This window comes from Lemur catta, chromosome 7 (genome assembly GCF_020740605.2).
Source record: "Lemur catta isolate mLemCat1 chromosome 7, mLemCat1.pri, whole genome shotgun sequence".
Lineage (NCBI taxonomy): Eukaryota > Metazoa > Chordata > Mammalia > Primates > Lemuridae > Lemur > Lemur catta.
This window is the reverse complement of record NC_059134.1, coordinates 97,931,426-97,946,596: the sequence shown is the minus strand read 5'-3', so window position 1 is coordinate 97,946,596 and position 15,171 is coordinate 97,931,426. Positions and strand designations below refer to the sequence as shown.

Genomic DNA, 15,171 nt, shown 5'->3' with positions numbered 1-15,171 from the left:
TCAAAGTAAAATATATTTTATATAATTTGTATATGGAATATGTAAATATAGTCTATATCCAATATATATTTTATTTGATAGATATAGGTCTTTGAAAAAAATTTAAGCTTTCAAAGACAATGATAACTCTAATCTTGGCTGGTAGGAGTCAACACTGGTTGACAAACCAACGGAAGGATATGAAAATTTGCATCAAAAGGCCTAAAATATACTCACCTTTGACCCCCAAAAATCCCAATTCTGAAATTTGTGCAGAGGAAAGAATCATACAAGGACTCATAGATATACAAAATCAAAATTTCAGCTGTGACTATTAGAGAACAGAGCTTAGGTTTACAGCCATACTACATGTCCTAAAACTGAACCCCAGAATTATATAGACTGAGCTGCCCAGTCACAGGCTTCCCCTCCAGGCATCTCAGAGCAAATACCTGCTCTCTGGTAATAATCTGGCTCCCAGAGAAAGAGGAGTGAGCCACCCAGGCCCAGATCCTCATTTCAAACACATCTATTAGGTAAATTGCTCTATCCTAGAAAAAGGCCAGAGCTGTCACTGTAATGGAAGAAAAACGCAGGAGTGGTGAATAAAGTGCTCTCTCATAACATATGAGGTTTATAATATGTACAAAATAGAAATAACCTGTTTTCTAAGTTTTATGCATTAAACATATATTAATAATAATTGAGCAACTGGTAAATGGGAAAAAAGATTTTAAACAAAGATGATATTTGTTTTCTTAACAATAACGTGTGCGTGTGTGTGTGTGTGTGTGTGTGTGTGTGTGTGTGTGTGTGTGTGTAAGAGTTTTGCCCTCAGCTTTTGCTCTAATAATAGGAAATTGGAGGACAAGGGTAGGGGGGAGACAATAGAGGGCAATCACAGCCTGGTTTTACATATGAAAACCTTGTTCTAGCTACCTACCTAGGCATTAACTCTGTGTCCGTGTTCATCTTTATTGGCAGGACTGGGCACAGGGGAATGAGATTGACACTGGTTTGCTAAGACGAGTTGCAATTCTGCTCTGAGGAAGTGATTTAAAATGTATTTATATTTGCATATGCTGTAAAAATAAAGGTGGCTGTCGTAAGTGATAAAATGAGAAAATATTGCAAAAGAAAATCGTCTGTGAGTACCTTGAGGTGGAAAGTCATAACTTTTGTTTATAAAATACATCTATTTCTCAAGACATTTCAATTTTTTTATGTGTTTCCCATACATTTTCTAGTTGGTTTCCATTTGTCGTTATCTTACATAAGAAGGATTTCTCCTTTTTCCTTGTTCATTTGGGGACTATTATGCAGCTTAAGGATTTTCCCTAGCAATGCTTTTCTTGCTTCTCTGGTCCCTAATTCTTAGCTTGTGGTTATTTATCACCAGTAAATTATGTAAGAAGAAATGATTAGGTGACTTATTATTATAATATACAGGACCCAATTTTTTTAAAGAAAAGATCGCAACACAAACTTACTAAACAAAAGTCAAGACTAGCTGAATATACATGGAAAGTATTTATCAGGGAGAAACCTAATGTTACCTCTGAAGTTCTTCTCATTATTTTACAGCTCCTAGTCACATTTTCTCATAGTCCCACAACCAAGGACTATTTTTACTTAATAATATATCCCCACCACTTGGCATGGCACCTGAAATCAAAATATATATTGAATTAATGCATTATTTCAGTTCAGTAAGTTACAGTTGGAAAACACAGTTTGCAGATACAGGGTGAGAAGAAATCTGGATTCGGAATCAAAATATTTTGGGTAGTCATCCTGTATTTGCTTTCAAACAAGCTGAGTGACCTGGACAAGTCTCTAAGTAACTCAAAGGTCCTTCATCTATAAAATGAGGGATTTAGCATTGAATCATCTCTAAAATTCTCTTTCGTTTGGAAGAGTCTTAAGAATTGTATTCTCTGAGATATGTGTATTGTTTATAATAAGCTATCTACTGTAATGTATTGGCTGTAATAGAGAACAATGAATTAAAGTGTAACAGTTCCTTCCAACCATAATCATGTGTGTGTGCTCATTATCACATAATGCTAATGCCCAAGCATGCATTGGTACAGGTTTCAGTGACTATAATGAGCACTTTGTGACCTCTACTGGCCATAGATGGTAAAGCCTGAGCTTTCTTTAAAAGAGTGGTCCGTTATGCATAACTATTAATATTTAATATTTTTGTGAAGATGCAGGAGAGAAAAGAGGGACAACTGCTAGCAAATACTTTTCTCCCATTTAAGAGTTTTATACAATTGTGCTTGCCTTTAACTAGATATATGAATGACATTTAATAAGTACATGATTGATGATAACACACTGTTAAGGAACTGCAACTAAATAGATGACATTTTCAGTCCTTTTGAATGAGATCCTATAATTCTTTGAAATAGCAAGAGCCTCGAGTCTCACTCAGAAGTGCAAACAGCTCTGAGATTAAATTTTTTTTAAAAACAGGAACAAGAATTCTAGCCAAAAAACCAAAAATAGAGAGTGTGGAACTTAACAAAATGGTTCTAAATTTTATCTTGAAGAATAAACATATAAAACATAGCCAGGGCGTTTTTGCAAAGTTAGAGTGCAAAAACAAAGAACTTGACCAAACAGATATAAAAGTGTGTAATAAAGTGACAATAATTTAAACAGTGTCTGTCTTTATGTTTGGTCTCAAAACATAGGAATGGAATAAAATATCAAAAGGGACCAAAAAAATTATGCGAGAATTTAGTACATTATAAAGTCATATATTAAAGGAAAAAAATAGACAAAGTATACAAGCAAATTACACATGCAGAAAACAAATAAACAAAAATATATGAAATCAAAGACATGAGAAAAAATGTGACATCACTCATCATTAAGGAAATGTAAACTACCCTATAACCAGTTTGTAAGTTATATCAAGTAGGACTTGGAGAACACTATCAGAAATCAACTGATTTAGTTTACTATTGCTTATCCAAACCAACTCTGTGAGGCTGGGTTTCTTTGCTGTTGTTTTTGTTTTGTTTTGTTTTTTGGATTTCTCATGGCTCTCTGATTTTTAAAAAAAATAAAATTGTGTTGTCACTTCTAGTCACAGAAACCTAAAATGTCCAATGCTATGCAATAGTCACAACTCTGAATTCCACTTAAAGGAAAAGCAGTCTCCCCAGCCCCAGCTCAGTCCTGCTCCAGGTAGAGACAGTAGTGAAAGCACAACGGAGAACAGGAAGTGTTTTTATTTCCTCACTTTGCACTTTTACCAATCAAGTCAGATCTTTCCTATCCCTACCCCGATCTCTCACTGTTTCTGACTCCCCTGGGATGGCACCTGTTGTGGGCTGAATCACGTCTCCTTGGTAGAGATTGCGTTTTTCACAGAAATAGGAAAAACAATCCTTAAGTTTGTATGGAATCACAAAAGATTCCGAATAGCAAAAACAATCTTGGGATAGAAATGATTAGCTGTAACAAAGTCCATTAACTCTTTTGATGCAGATTCAGTATGCAGATAATCAAGTGCATGAAATTGTAAACAGAGTTCTCCCAGTACCTCTGTAAGCTTTCCAGGTTTTCTTTGTTGCTATTTGTAAAATTAATCCATGGGGAAAGGCCACACAGATTTAAGTACAACAGACATGAGTCTCAATTTGCTAATCGCCTTTGTGTCCTAGAAGCTTGGAAAAATATTCTCTCATTCTAATTATTAGAAAGCTTCAGGCCCATAAAAATGATTAACTCAACATTCTCCCACAATAATTACATAATATTTCATTTTAACTTGATATCAACTTATGACTGTCCATTCACTGGGATCTCAGGAATCACACAGACTGCTTAAATCCTGACTGTACCGTTTCCCTGTCGTGTGACAGAAAGTTAAATCATTTCACCCTCGGGATGGAATCTGCAAAGTAACTATAGTAACTTACTTATCTAATGGATTTGTTGGGAGGAGTTAAGTACAATGAGGCACTCAGTGTCTGGCTCACTGCAAGCGCTCGGTAAACGTCAAACCAGTGACAAATCAGTGGTATTTTCCTAATGCCTCTGATGGGCCCCTAGAAAAAAAGGGCTTAATGCAATGAATAGTAAGGGACCAACTCGCTAAGCAACTGCAAGCTTTAACAGTTGTATTCTGCAAAGAAAACTCCGGCCCTGCCGCCCTCATCTAGGGAGAATCCGGAGATTGGAGGGAGAACCTTAGAAGGCCAACGGAGCGCCTAGGCACCGAGGGGCAGATCCGGTGGTTGGCCCTCCGACACCAGCGCCGGAACCCAAACCCCGAGGCACCAGTTTCTTCCGCTTCCGTCGAGCCTCTCTGTGGAATGGACCGGCGAGAGCACTACTTCCGGCCCGAGTGAGTTGTGTCTCGAGCCGGTTCTCGCGAGGCTTTAGACTGTCGCTCCCCATCCCGGGGCAGGAAATCAATGTCGCTGTAGGGACCGTGGTGCGGCCAGACGCGCGCGACTATGTGGAAGCTGCTGGCTCGCGCTGGTGCGCCGCTCCTGCGGGTGCCCTTGTCAGGTGAGAAGTCCCTTTTGGCCCCTAAAGAAGACTTTCCCCCTTTCCTGCCCACCTCCAATGCTGTGATTCCCAAGCCCAAAGAAGGCTCTGCATATGCTTGCTGAACCACTGGTTGGGGGCTGCACTATCCTGCCGCCCCCCTCCACCGTAGGGATTAGTGCAAAAGGGTCACGACCGCGTGTCGGGGGGGAGGGGTCGCCGCCCGGGGACCCGGACTGGCCTCTTTGGGTGCCTGCGCTTGCGAACCCGTTTAGTGGAACCTGGGTGGCACACCTCATAAAACACCTCCGTCAGGAGTAAGTACCTTTAGCCCAGGTTGTACCAGGCCCCGGTTTAACTGGGTTTGTCTTTGTAGATTCTTGGGCAGCCCTGCCCGCCAGCGCTGGCATAAAGACGCTGCTCCCAGTGCCAACTTACGAAGGTGAGAGCTTACCTTTTTCCTGTTTGTAAGTCTTTCTCCTGATGGAACTTAGCAGAGAGTGGGAGAAGTCATAGTGTTCTTGGGCTTCATATCCCCATTCACTCTTTCGGTAAATGTGTATTGAGGACCTACTATATTGCCAAGCAGTGTTATGAGCACTAGAGATAAACCAAAGAATAAAATAGGTCCCTGCTTTTATGGAGCAAGTGTCTAATGGGATAGGTCCCCGAAGGCCCATCACTGGTTATGGCCCATGGTCCACTCAGCCAGAGCTAATTGGCCTCAAACCTGGACTTATGTTTTCTTCTAATAAGATTACATGTGTGCAGTCAGTTAACAATATTATTGAAAAGAACTAATTTGTTAAATATAGATTAAGGGTAAACCACAATATTGTAAATCTCATCATTTTTTAAAATATACTGGAAACATCAAAAAATGAATGGGGCCTGTACATATGAGGATCTTCTACACATAATTGTTCAACTATTTTCTGGAAGTATGTTTTGACTTGTAGGTGAGATAAAGCACTATAAGTTTCTTTGTAGCTGCGTATAGAAGCAGGGGCGGGGGGGCAGTAACTCTGATAGTGTTACTAATAATTTGATATTTCCATTAATATTACTAATTTGATATTTCCTTGAAGTCACCTGTTTTATATTTGTCTCCATCATAAAGCCATGCTTGTGACTATTCCTAACTGTCAAGTAAAGATCATAAAGATGTCACGTGTCTGGCCTGAAGTGGTGCTCACCCACCCTCACCTGGCACACTCTTGCACATTGTAGGTTCTGTGCAGATCTCAGTATGAAAAGCCTCTGCATATATTTTTTTTAGAAAGCATTGATCAAAGGATTCCTAGGTTGTAAGTTTCTCAACAACAATGTGGCAGAGCTGGAGAATTTAGTTTCATGTACAATATAGTATTCTTCCCACTACCCCCATTAACATCCAAAGAGTCAATAATGTATTTTTTTTTTTAAGTATCATGTTGTCTAGCTTTTCTGTTTAAGTGGATGGCACCCTAGGCCAAATTATAAAATGTTTCTAGGCCTCAGGTTCCTCTTCCATAAAATGGAGATTAAAAATATTATTTACCTAATATTCTGTTTCTTGACCTGGGTGATAGTGATGTGTGTTCCTGTGTTCACTTTCTGATAATTCACTGAGCTGTATATTTTTTTATTTGACCCTTTGACTTAAGTGCGTTAAACTTTAAAAAGTTGCAAATTTTTAAAAAGGAAGCCCTAAAAAAATACCAAGGCTATGAAAAGTTGTTTTAAAGATTAAATGAAATAATGATTTCCAAACAGTCCCTGTTACAGTATTGAGCACAAGATCAGTGATTAATAAATGCATTTTGGTTCAAAGGTTAAAACTTTGCTATCTGCAAAGGTTTAAGAACATTGTCATAGCCAAAAAAATTCCAGAGTCACTAAAAGCATCCACAAGAAAAGCGTAACACACCTTTGGAATTACTGTTCAGTGGTAACGTTAAGAATTTCACCTGATTGTGATAAATCTTTCTAGGAAGAAAATGGATCTTTCAAGATGTGTTGCTTTATTTATTCTTGATTGTGTGTGCTCCTTTTAGATGTTTCTATTCCTGAAAAGCCCAAGCTGAGATTTGTTGAAAGGGTACCACTTGTGCCAAAAGTAAGAAGAGAACCTAAAAACTTGCGTGATATACGGGGACCTTCCACTGAAGCTACTGAGTTCACAGAAGGCAATTTTGGAATCTTGGTGAGTTTAGCATCAAGCAGCTACAGGCCAGGGTTAACAAATCTCATACTCTTTGAATTAATTCTAGACCCTTCCTCTACAGTTTTTATTAGAATTGCCACCAGTTGCTCTTTAAACTGATGTGCACCAGGGGTGGAGGCTCACACTGTAATCATAGCACTTCTGGGGGTCAAGGTAGGAGGATCACTTAAGGTCAAGAGTTCAAGACCAGCCCGAGCAACATAGCGAGACCCCATCTCTACAAAAGATAGAAAAATTAGACAGGTGTGGTGTTGCACGCCTGTAGTCCCAGCTACTCAGGAGGCTGAGGCAGGAGGATCACTTAAGCCCAGGAGTTTGAGGTTGCTCTGAGCTATGATGATGCCACTGTACTTTAGCCAGGGCAACAGAGTGAGACTCTTTCTCAAAAAATAGTAGATAAATAAACAAACTGATGTGTAGAGAGAATGCTGGCTATCCAGTAAATATTTGAGTTATATATCTTTTTTTTTTTAAGTAGAGTAAAAATAATGTAAAAGCAGGAGAAGGAGGAGGCTACCTAATTTGTCCCCTAATCAAACTCTAAGATCTTTCAAGCCTCTGGCAAAAATAAAACTATCCATGACTTAGGAGTTGGGCCAGCTGTTTCCTTACTTGTTGAATAGCTTCCATGAAAACTTACTGTTAGTAGCTACATATGTGAGTGTGCACTATGATTTATTTCCCATCAGGCAGCCAGAGTGATGCTCTAAAGTACTCCTCCCACAGCCTGCATGATCAGCCCCTGCCGGCCTCACAGAACCTCATGCCCACTCTCCCCTTCCTCACTCTACGCTAGCCACACTGGCTTCTACTCAACTCACCAGTCCTCTGCTGTGTCAGGGCCTCCACGTAAGCCATTCCTCTGTCTCAAACACACCTCTCTCCCCTTGGCTAGTTCTTATTCTGGCCTTAGCTTTAAATGTCACCTCACAGAGGCTTTCCCTGGCTCTCCATTGAAGTGGGTCCACCCTCACTCCCCTTTATTACTGTACGCTAGGCTTTTCCTCCATGGTACTTTCTAGAACTTATATTTTTACTTTCAATTGTATCAGTGAAGCCACAGTTACTATAAAAGAAGAGACATAATAATAGAGCCCATAAAAGATATCTAAGTCCCCACGTGTTTCTAAATCTCCCATTCACTTCTAGGCACTGGGTGGTGGTTACCTCCACTGGGGCCATTTTGAAATGATGCGCCTGACAATCAACCGCTCTCTGGATCCCAAGAACATGTTTGCCATATGGCGAGTGCCAGCCCCTTTCAAGCCCATCACCCGCAAGAGTGTCGGGCAGCGCATGGGGGGAGGCAAAGGTGCCATTGATCACTACGTGACACCCGTGAAGGCTGGCCGCCTTGTAGTAGAGGTGGGTGGCCGTTGTGAATTCAAAGAGGTGCAAGGTTTCCTCAACCAGGTTGCCCACAAGTTGCCCTTCCCAGCAAAGGCTGTGAGCCGAGAGACACTAGAGAAGATGCGGAAAGATCAAGAGGAACGAGAACGTAACAACCAAAACCCCTGGACTTTTGAGCGCATAGCCACTGCCAACATGCTGGGGATACGGAAAGTACTGAGCCCATATGACTTGACCCAGAAGGGGCGATACTGGGGCAAGTTCTACATGCCCGAACGTGTGTAGTGAGTGTAAAAAATAAAATGTATGTAGGCTATTGAAAGAATCTGCATTTTTATTCCCCTCAGCCTACCTTCAAAGTCTTTGGGTAGTTCTTATGTCATAACTAGGGAGCAGTATATGAGTAGGAAAGAAAAAAACAGTACATTAAATAAAATTTGAGCATCACCTCAGGATGTAACTTCTCACCGGTTATTCTTAATCCCATAGAAGATTAAGAAATAGGCCTGGATGACTGTTGAGAGCTCTTGGTTCTCCTGGGCTGCAAGATGAACGTCTTCAGGACTGAAGCAAAGGTGTGCATTCCCCACCTACGGTGCAGGTCTGACTTTAACGCCTGTAATGCCTCTTATGTGTACACCCTCCAGGAGCCGGTTTCTATGACATTTTACTAGTTACAAACACATTTTTAGAACAAAGGAAAAAATGACATGAGTACATAGGTTCATTGATTCAACAGGTATTTATTAATGCACAGCTACCTGTCTTCTCTCCACCCTGGAAGGGGGCTGTTGGACAGTATGGCAAGGAATATGCCTTTGCCTTTTAGCAGAAGGAACTGATAAAACTTGGTGGCCCTTTCTAGGTCTGAAATTCCCTGAAGACGGGAGAGTGGCTCTACCTTTGTGTCCCTGCATAATCTAGTACAGTGCCGTGTGCCACGCAGCACACAGATCCCTACTGCCGCATGAATGAGGGCTCTGTCACTCAAATCCCCATGGCTTCAGCTCCCTGATTGCCTTTAATGATATTAATCTGTTTTTCGGAGCTGTAGTCTTTTATGCCCTATTCAAAGGCATAAAGGAAAAGAAACAAATTGATACAAATATTAAACCATCTGATTCTGAAAGTGGGCAGAAAACAGCATACTGACCAAAATGTCATTTTTTATCCCACTTTCTTAATAAGATATCCAGCAAAGAAATAAGAACTTGGTTTACTTTCAAAAGTACAAACTTAACAGTTGTGTGGTCCCCAAAAGTTGTATACTATGATTTTTAATGTGTTTTTAGTGAACTTATTAATCACTAAATAAATTACTTACATTAGAACTCATCCACATAGTTTTAAAGCTGAACACAACTGAACCTTGAAGTGGGGACAGTGTTTATAACGGTTTCCCACACAAACATTGCTGGCCAGCTGTTTGAGCGAGCAGCACAAATCAGGGGAGCAGTGAAGTAAGCGATAGCCTTGCTCCACCGTTCTCACCTAATGTCTTCATCAGTCCTTTGTTAGGGTTCACAGCATTCTACTGACTAGGAGTTCAATTATAGCATAAACCTCTTTTGGGGTCTGTATATAGTTACCGAACCACAATCCTGGGAGCAGCCGTCTCCAGAGTGAGAGGCTGTTGGTAAAACAGAACCACCCATAGAAAAAGCACTTTAAAGTGTATGTTGTGGTAACGGGGGCCTGATGTAGCATTTTTGCAGAAGTGCATCAGCCCATTCCCAAGCAGCTTTACGCAGCCTCTCAGTAACAAACCATGTTCCTACTGATGCCTTAAAGAGTTTAGGGGTCAAACCCAATGACTAGTCCATGAATGAAATCAGAGCCTCATTATAAGTAAGTCAAAAGATATTTGAACACTTGTAAGTGGCAGGCATTGTGCTAAATAGTGGGGACACAGCAGGGAGCAAGACAGGCATGTGCCTATCCTTAGATAACCTTCACTTTTAAGACTACTACTGGACCCTGAAGGAGGAAGTAGATGTGGAGTGGTCAAAGGTGAGACCTAGAGGAGCCTGAAGAGCAGAAGTGCCAAGTGCCCTGACATTCTTGACCAACTCACAGCAGTTCAAATAAGAGCCTATTGAATTAGATGTGCTACAATATCTGCCTCATCACAGCCATACTGCAGGTGCAGGCTCTAAATTTCACTTCCTAAATAGGTGCCCATTATGCTTTCTTCTCTATCCTGCAGTTCCGTCCTTTAAACCATCTCTCTAACCAGCTATATATCACTGTACTCCCTATTCCTGCACCCCTGCCCCCACCCAATTCTGGATTTTCATAAGTTCTTCCTTTATATAACTTGTAATAAGTAGTTGATTGGTTCCCTGTGTCATAAGAAGTTTCATAATGGAAAGAGGAGCTGATGAAGAGTCTGTGTGGAGAAGTGATGGCGCCACAGAGGTGGAAGGAGGATTAGAAATGCCAGTAGCGGGTCCGTCCGTGAGAGCTAAAGAGGTAACAGAAGAATGGAGGGGGAAAAAATCACAGATTATATAGCGTGGTGTTGGGGCCAGGATCACTCTGCGCAGGGGTAAGGGTCTACACACAAGACTGTGTTAATTTGTAATCTTGGAAGGGGAAGAAATTCATTTAATTTAGGTTTGCCACGTGGCTCTCTTCCAAAAAGTTCAGGGTGCATCTAATGCAAACGCTCATTCTTGCTCCTTTTGCCATTCCCAGATACCAAGGCTAAAATTGTTTACCAGGAATCAACATCCTTGGCCTGTATAAAGCATTCTGCACAAAGCTACCTGTCCAGGTTACAGGATAGATTGCCGCCTTCTTTCTCCCCGACTCCTGCCCCCAACAACCTGCTACCAACTCATTTTTCTATCTCTGAAACATCCCTTTCCTTAATTTTCTCTAACTTTGATTCCAGCACCTAATCCCACCCAGAGTAGGGCATCAAACAATGAATGCCCGCAGGACACAAGAGGTTCCAGTATGTGAAAGCAGGCCTGCCCCTCCCTGCAGATGGCTCACCTTTTTCAGGCAAATATGCCCCCAATGGTAGAAGCTAAGATGATTGCAAGGATAACACAGCAGATCATGATCATGATCTTCTTCTGCTCATCCAGACAAGGAAAGAAAGAACACGTGAGAAACATGACTGAGCCGAATTCCACAGGAAGGGAGACGGGGTGCACATGGGTGTGGAAGAGGGTATGAAGGAAAAGGGAGCACCAGGAGGAAAAAGGAGATGGATCTGGCTTCTAGAACTCAGAATGTTCACAGAATTGTTACTTCCAGGTGAGAGATTCAGAAATCAGAGGGACAGGAATCTCAGGGAATGCTGAGCGAGCCATTCTGCTGTCTAGATAATGTCACAACAGACCTCCCTCCTTTCCTCCTAGAGCCAGATACTTGCAGTGAGTGAACCAGATTCTTCTGGGGGGAGCATCTCAAGTCTGCAGCTCAAATAGTTACACTTAATTCTTTGGCAGTTAAACCATTTTCAAATATTTGAACTTTTGAACCACTTAATCGGGTCCAGCACATGGTTTAAAAAGATTTTAACCCCATTCTAACACCTGAACAAAAATGACCACATGGTGGCACCAAATCACTAAGTGTTTTGTATAGAGATAAAGCCAGAACTGTTTCACAATCAATATATAAGTCATTTATTTTTAAATTAGCAATAAAATAATCAAGTTTACATTTTTAAAAAAATACAAACAACAACAAAACCTTCACATGTTGTATTCCAAACTATAAGCCCCAGGCCTCAATCTCAGAGGAGAGCAAAGGCCTGTGATTAGTTTGTTTCCCCTGTTGCTGGAGCCAGTCCACTGACCGACCGACCGACATCATAGCCATGGACAAGAGGACGTTCCCTGGCTCTGTCTGAGTGCCGGATGCTGACTGCTAGTGAGTAGCCTGTGCAAAGGAAGCTAATGGACAGAGCCTGGATTAGGGTGCTCACCCTATCCTAGAAGCACTGACGTCAAAGCTGAGCTATACCTGGTACCCAAAACCAGGGAGACTGGCCGAGACCAGCAGGGAATCTCGGGCTACCACTGGGTTAGCACAGTCACAGTCACTCGAATATTTCCTGGCCGTTGCTTCCTCCACGGTAAGAATCGAGGGAGACAAAGAACCTGCCAAGCTCATTAACCCAGCAGCAGGAAGAGATATTCTGTAGTCTCTGGTGTTCCCCAACTGACTCAGTCCTGAAGACGGAACATCCCATAGGTCACATAAATAATATCAAGTTGCTGTGGGATGTTGCCAGAACAAGCCTAGTGTAGGCAACAGGTGGGGAGAGGTGTCAAAACATTATACCTTCTGTGTGCTAAAACTTAATGGGGATCAATTTAGTCCTCCAAAGAGCTCATTTGATTCTCCCAGTGCTCATCCAGAAAACAAGTTTCTTGATAATATGGGAAGATCACATTTCTACAATGATTCATCTGCAGGTAAGCAAATGTCCCATACCTAATTTTTAGCTTAGCTCAAAATCATTTTTTTTTTTTTGAGGTCCTAATGATGTCTTCCACTTTTACTTCCTACTTCATGAGAGACACATGCATATATGTACATACATCTCACACATGATTATAAAAATACATCTGGAACACATGAGTGACTGAATACTCACACCAGTCCTATGAAACATTTCCAGAGCCTGAGACTCCAGCACCTTATCCCTGACCCAATTTAAAATCCCAGGTAATTTTTGGCCTCAAGGCACTGGCTTCACAAAGTATCACTCTCTAGCAGTGAATAGCCAGTTTCCAAGATTCAGGCATGGAAACAAATAGTCCATACCTGTAGTCTTTGCAAATGGTAACTTCAGATGACTGTATCATCCTGGCCCCTCCTTGAGTAAACAAGAGAGAATACAACATAGAGAAAAACCAAAGTTGGCCCCCAAGCTGAACATATTAAGAGCTTAATTTAAGATTGAATTTCAAACAAGTCAGCTTTTCAGACCAAAATGACATCTGCCACCCCCTCATGTTTTTAGGACACAGGGACAACAAGCTGAGTATTTGCATCCTACCAGGTAGAAGACTCAGCTCCAAGCCTTATTGTTGCCAAATTTAGAAGAGTCCCTCTACTTGGTTAAAGATACTCCCCTAAAAAAATACATTGCAATTTCTGGGAGAAAAAAACTCTATGAGGTAGAAAACATAGCACCTTGAGAGGGTCTCAGATGGGCTTTCCAAGGTGCAAGGCACAATCTGACACAGCACAGGAGGAGAGAGAGAAGCTGGGTTGGTTCACGCGGTCCAGGAGGGAGGAACTTCAGAGTTGGTGAGGCAGGAGAAGGTTCTGAGGAGAACTCAAGGTTGCACTAGGTGGATTAGGTTCCTCCAGGGCTAGATTGCTTGCTGAGTCAGGTCCAAGGATAGTTACAAGGAAACAAAGGAACGGGTCCAACTCGCTCTCAGGAATGCCATTCAAACTCCATTCCCATCTGAAGACAAGGGTAGCCACACCAGGCTGGAGTGAATTCAGGTTCTAGGAGAGGCAGGGAAAGGAGCAGCTGATCAGTGCAGGGCAACGGGAGGATCAGCCACAAACCCAGAAGGCAGAGAGGAAAGATCAGAAATAGCTGTGAAAGGGAGAACAATGGAAAAGGCAACACTAAACCTGAAAAATCCAATAGACAGGACCTGGAATTAAATGTCCCACTGGACAAAGAACAAAAAGCCCTACTGTGAGAGGGGGACAAAAGAAGAGTCTCCAGGCCTTTTATAAGCCTTCACACAGGCTGTCCACACCCACAGAAGGGCTTGTCAGTGGACCTGGTGAAAACCCGTTCTCTGCAGGGCCCACGGCAGCACACCTCTTGAATACAGGAGTTTCATGGTACTTGAATCCCTGCCTTTTTCCTAGAAGGCAGAAGGGCACAATGAAAAGAATATGGAAGGCCATTGTGTTCTTCACCTGCTTCTCTGGGAGCAGTGTGCCGGGAGGACTAACTGAGCAACACTTAGATGCACACACGGAAGTAATACTCATCGGGTGCCGGGCAGGTGGGAGGGGGTGCAGGGGATGGGTAAATTCATAACCAGTGGGTGCAGAGCACACTGGGGATGGGCATGCTTGTAGCTCTGGCTTAGGGGATGCAAAGGCAATATACGTAACCAAACTGTGGGCATCAACATGATAGTTTGTATCAAGCCTTAAAGATGTCTCTGCCTATTACCTCAGCCATCTCACTTCCATGAATTTACAATAGAAAATAAAAAATGAGAAAAATATTAAATAAAGTTAGTTCCAGAGTTATAGCAAATAATACCGTAAACCTCCAACATTGAGGAAATGTTAAATATTTGAGAGTATATTCATCATCTTGTGTTGCAAATTAGATTTACAAAGAGATTTTAGCGATGTGGAATGATGCTTATGATTTTGTAACTGTGTACAAAATATATGTAAAACTATGTCTGAGTGTGTGAACATGCCACAAGGTTATCAGCAATAATACTGATTCATTTTTTCTATATTTTATAGATTATTTAAACAATATATGCTATATTTTATTCAGAAAAAAAATCTTAAAAATCACAAAAGTCTTAATACTCCCAGTAACTAGATCATTCCTGAAATGCTACCTGCCGTTAGGCCTGACTCAGTGGTCAGCTCTATCCTTTTTAACAAATTTTAAAGAAAATTAATAGTCTAAATTTTAAAGCCACTATCCTCTAAGGTTCTCTAGATTTTGTAGACAATGATAAATGACTCTTGTTTTACTAAGAGAATCTAAGATGTAGTAAAGAACTCTCCTAGGTCTATTATTAGCTGTGTGAACTTGGCCCTGTTTCTTTAACGCTGTTTCTTTGTCTGTAAAATGTGCGTACTACTACTACCTATCTCAAGGGTGTTGTGAGGATTCAGTGATAGACGGTGTTCGGTACACTGGCTCAACTCCACACTCAGAAGTGTTAGCTACTACATCATTCAAGATCCAACCAGTCAGCCACAAATAAAACCCTACAGACCCAAATTCCAATTCAGAGCTTCATTTACATTTCAAAGGATGCCCAAAGCAAAGCCCGGTATCCAGGAAAGCCAGTAAGAATTCAGAAGATAGACCCCAGACGCAAGACATAGACTGTACCCAACCTAGAGCATGCTTCCTGGGTAAGGGGACT

General features: G+C 41.5%; 2 protein-coding genes across 5 annotated transcripts in view; one reads left to right on the top strand and one right to left on the bottom strand.

The window, feature by feature from the left end:
• Positions 1 to 4,335: 4,335 nt before the first annotated feature.
• Positions 4,336 to 8,363, top strand: MRPL16 (mitochondrial ribosomal protein L16). The gene is made up of 4 exons (XM_045558158.1): positions 4,336 to 4,512; positions 4,868 to 4,933; positions 6,528 to 6,676; positions 7,847 to 8,363. The coding sequence occupies exons 1-4, from the start codon at positions 4,458 to 4,460 to the stop codon at positions 8,330 to 8,332; spliced, it is 756 nt and encodes a 251-aa protein (XP_045414114.1). The 5' UTR covers positions 4,336 to 4,457; the 3' UTR covers positions 8,333 to 8,363.
• Positions 8,364 to 8,777: 414 nt separating this feature from the next.
• The window catches only part of STX3 (syntaxin 3), a 42,356-nt gene continuing 35,962 nt past the window's right edge, over positions 8,778 to 15,171 (bottom strand). For 3 of the 4 annotated variants that reach the window (XM_045558152.1, XM_045558156.1, XM_045558153.1), the window contains one exon: positions 8,778 to 13,531. In XM_045558152.1, the coding sequence (XP_045414108.1) occupies positions 13,316 to 13,531 (216 nt within the window). In that variant the 3' untranslated portion in view covers positions 8,778 to 13,315. The remainder of the gene's footprint in view (positions 13,532 to 15,171) is intronic. The other variant, XR_006736511.1, reaches the window with a different exon arrangement.

Coding starts and splice junctions, on each gene's coding strand:
- MRPL16 (XM_045558158.1), top strand. CDS start 4,458: ATGTGGAAGCTGCTGGCTCGCGCTGGTGCGCCGCTCCTGCGGGTGCCC. Junction 4,513..4,867: donor CCTGCGGGTGCCCTTGTCAG/GTGAGAAGTCCC, acceptor TTGTCTTTGTAG/ATTCTTGGGCAGCCCTGCCC. Junction 6,677..7,846: donor AAGGCAATTTTGGAATCTTG/GTGAGTTTAGCA, acceptor ATTCACTTCTAG/GCACTGGGTGGTGGTTACCT.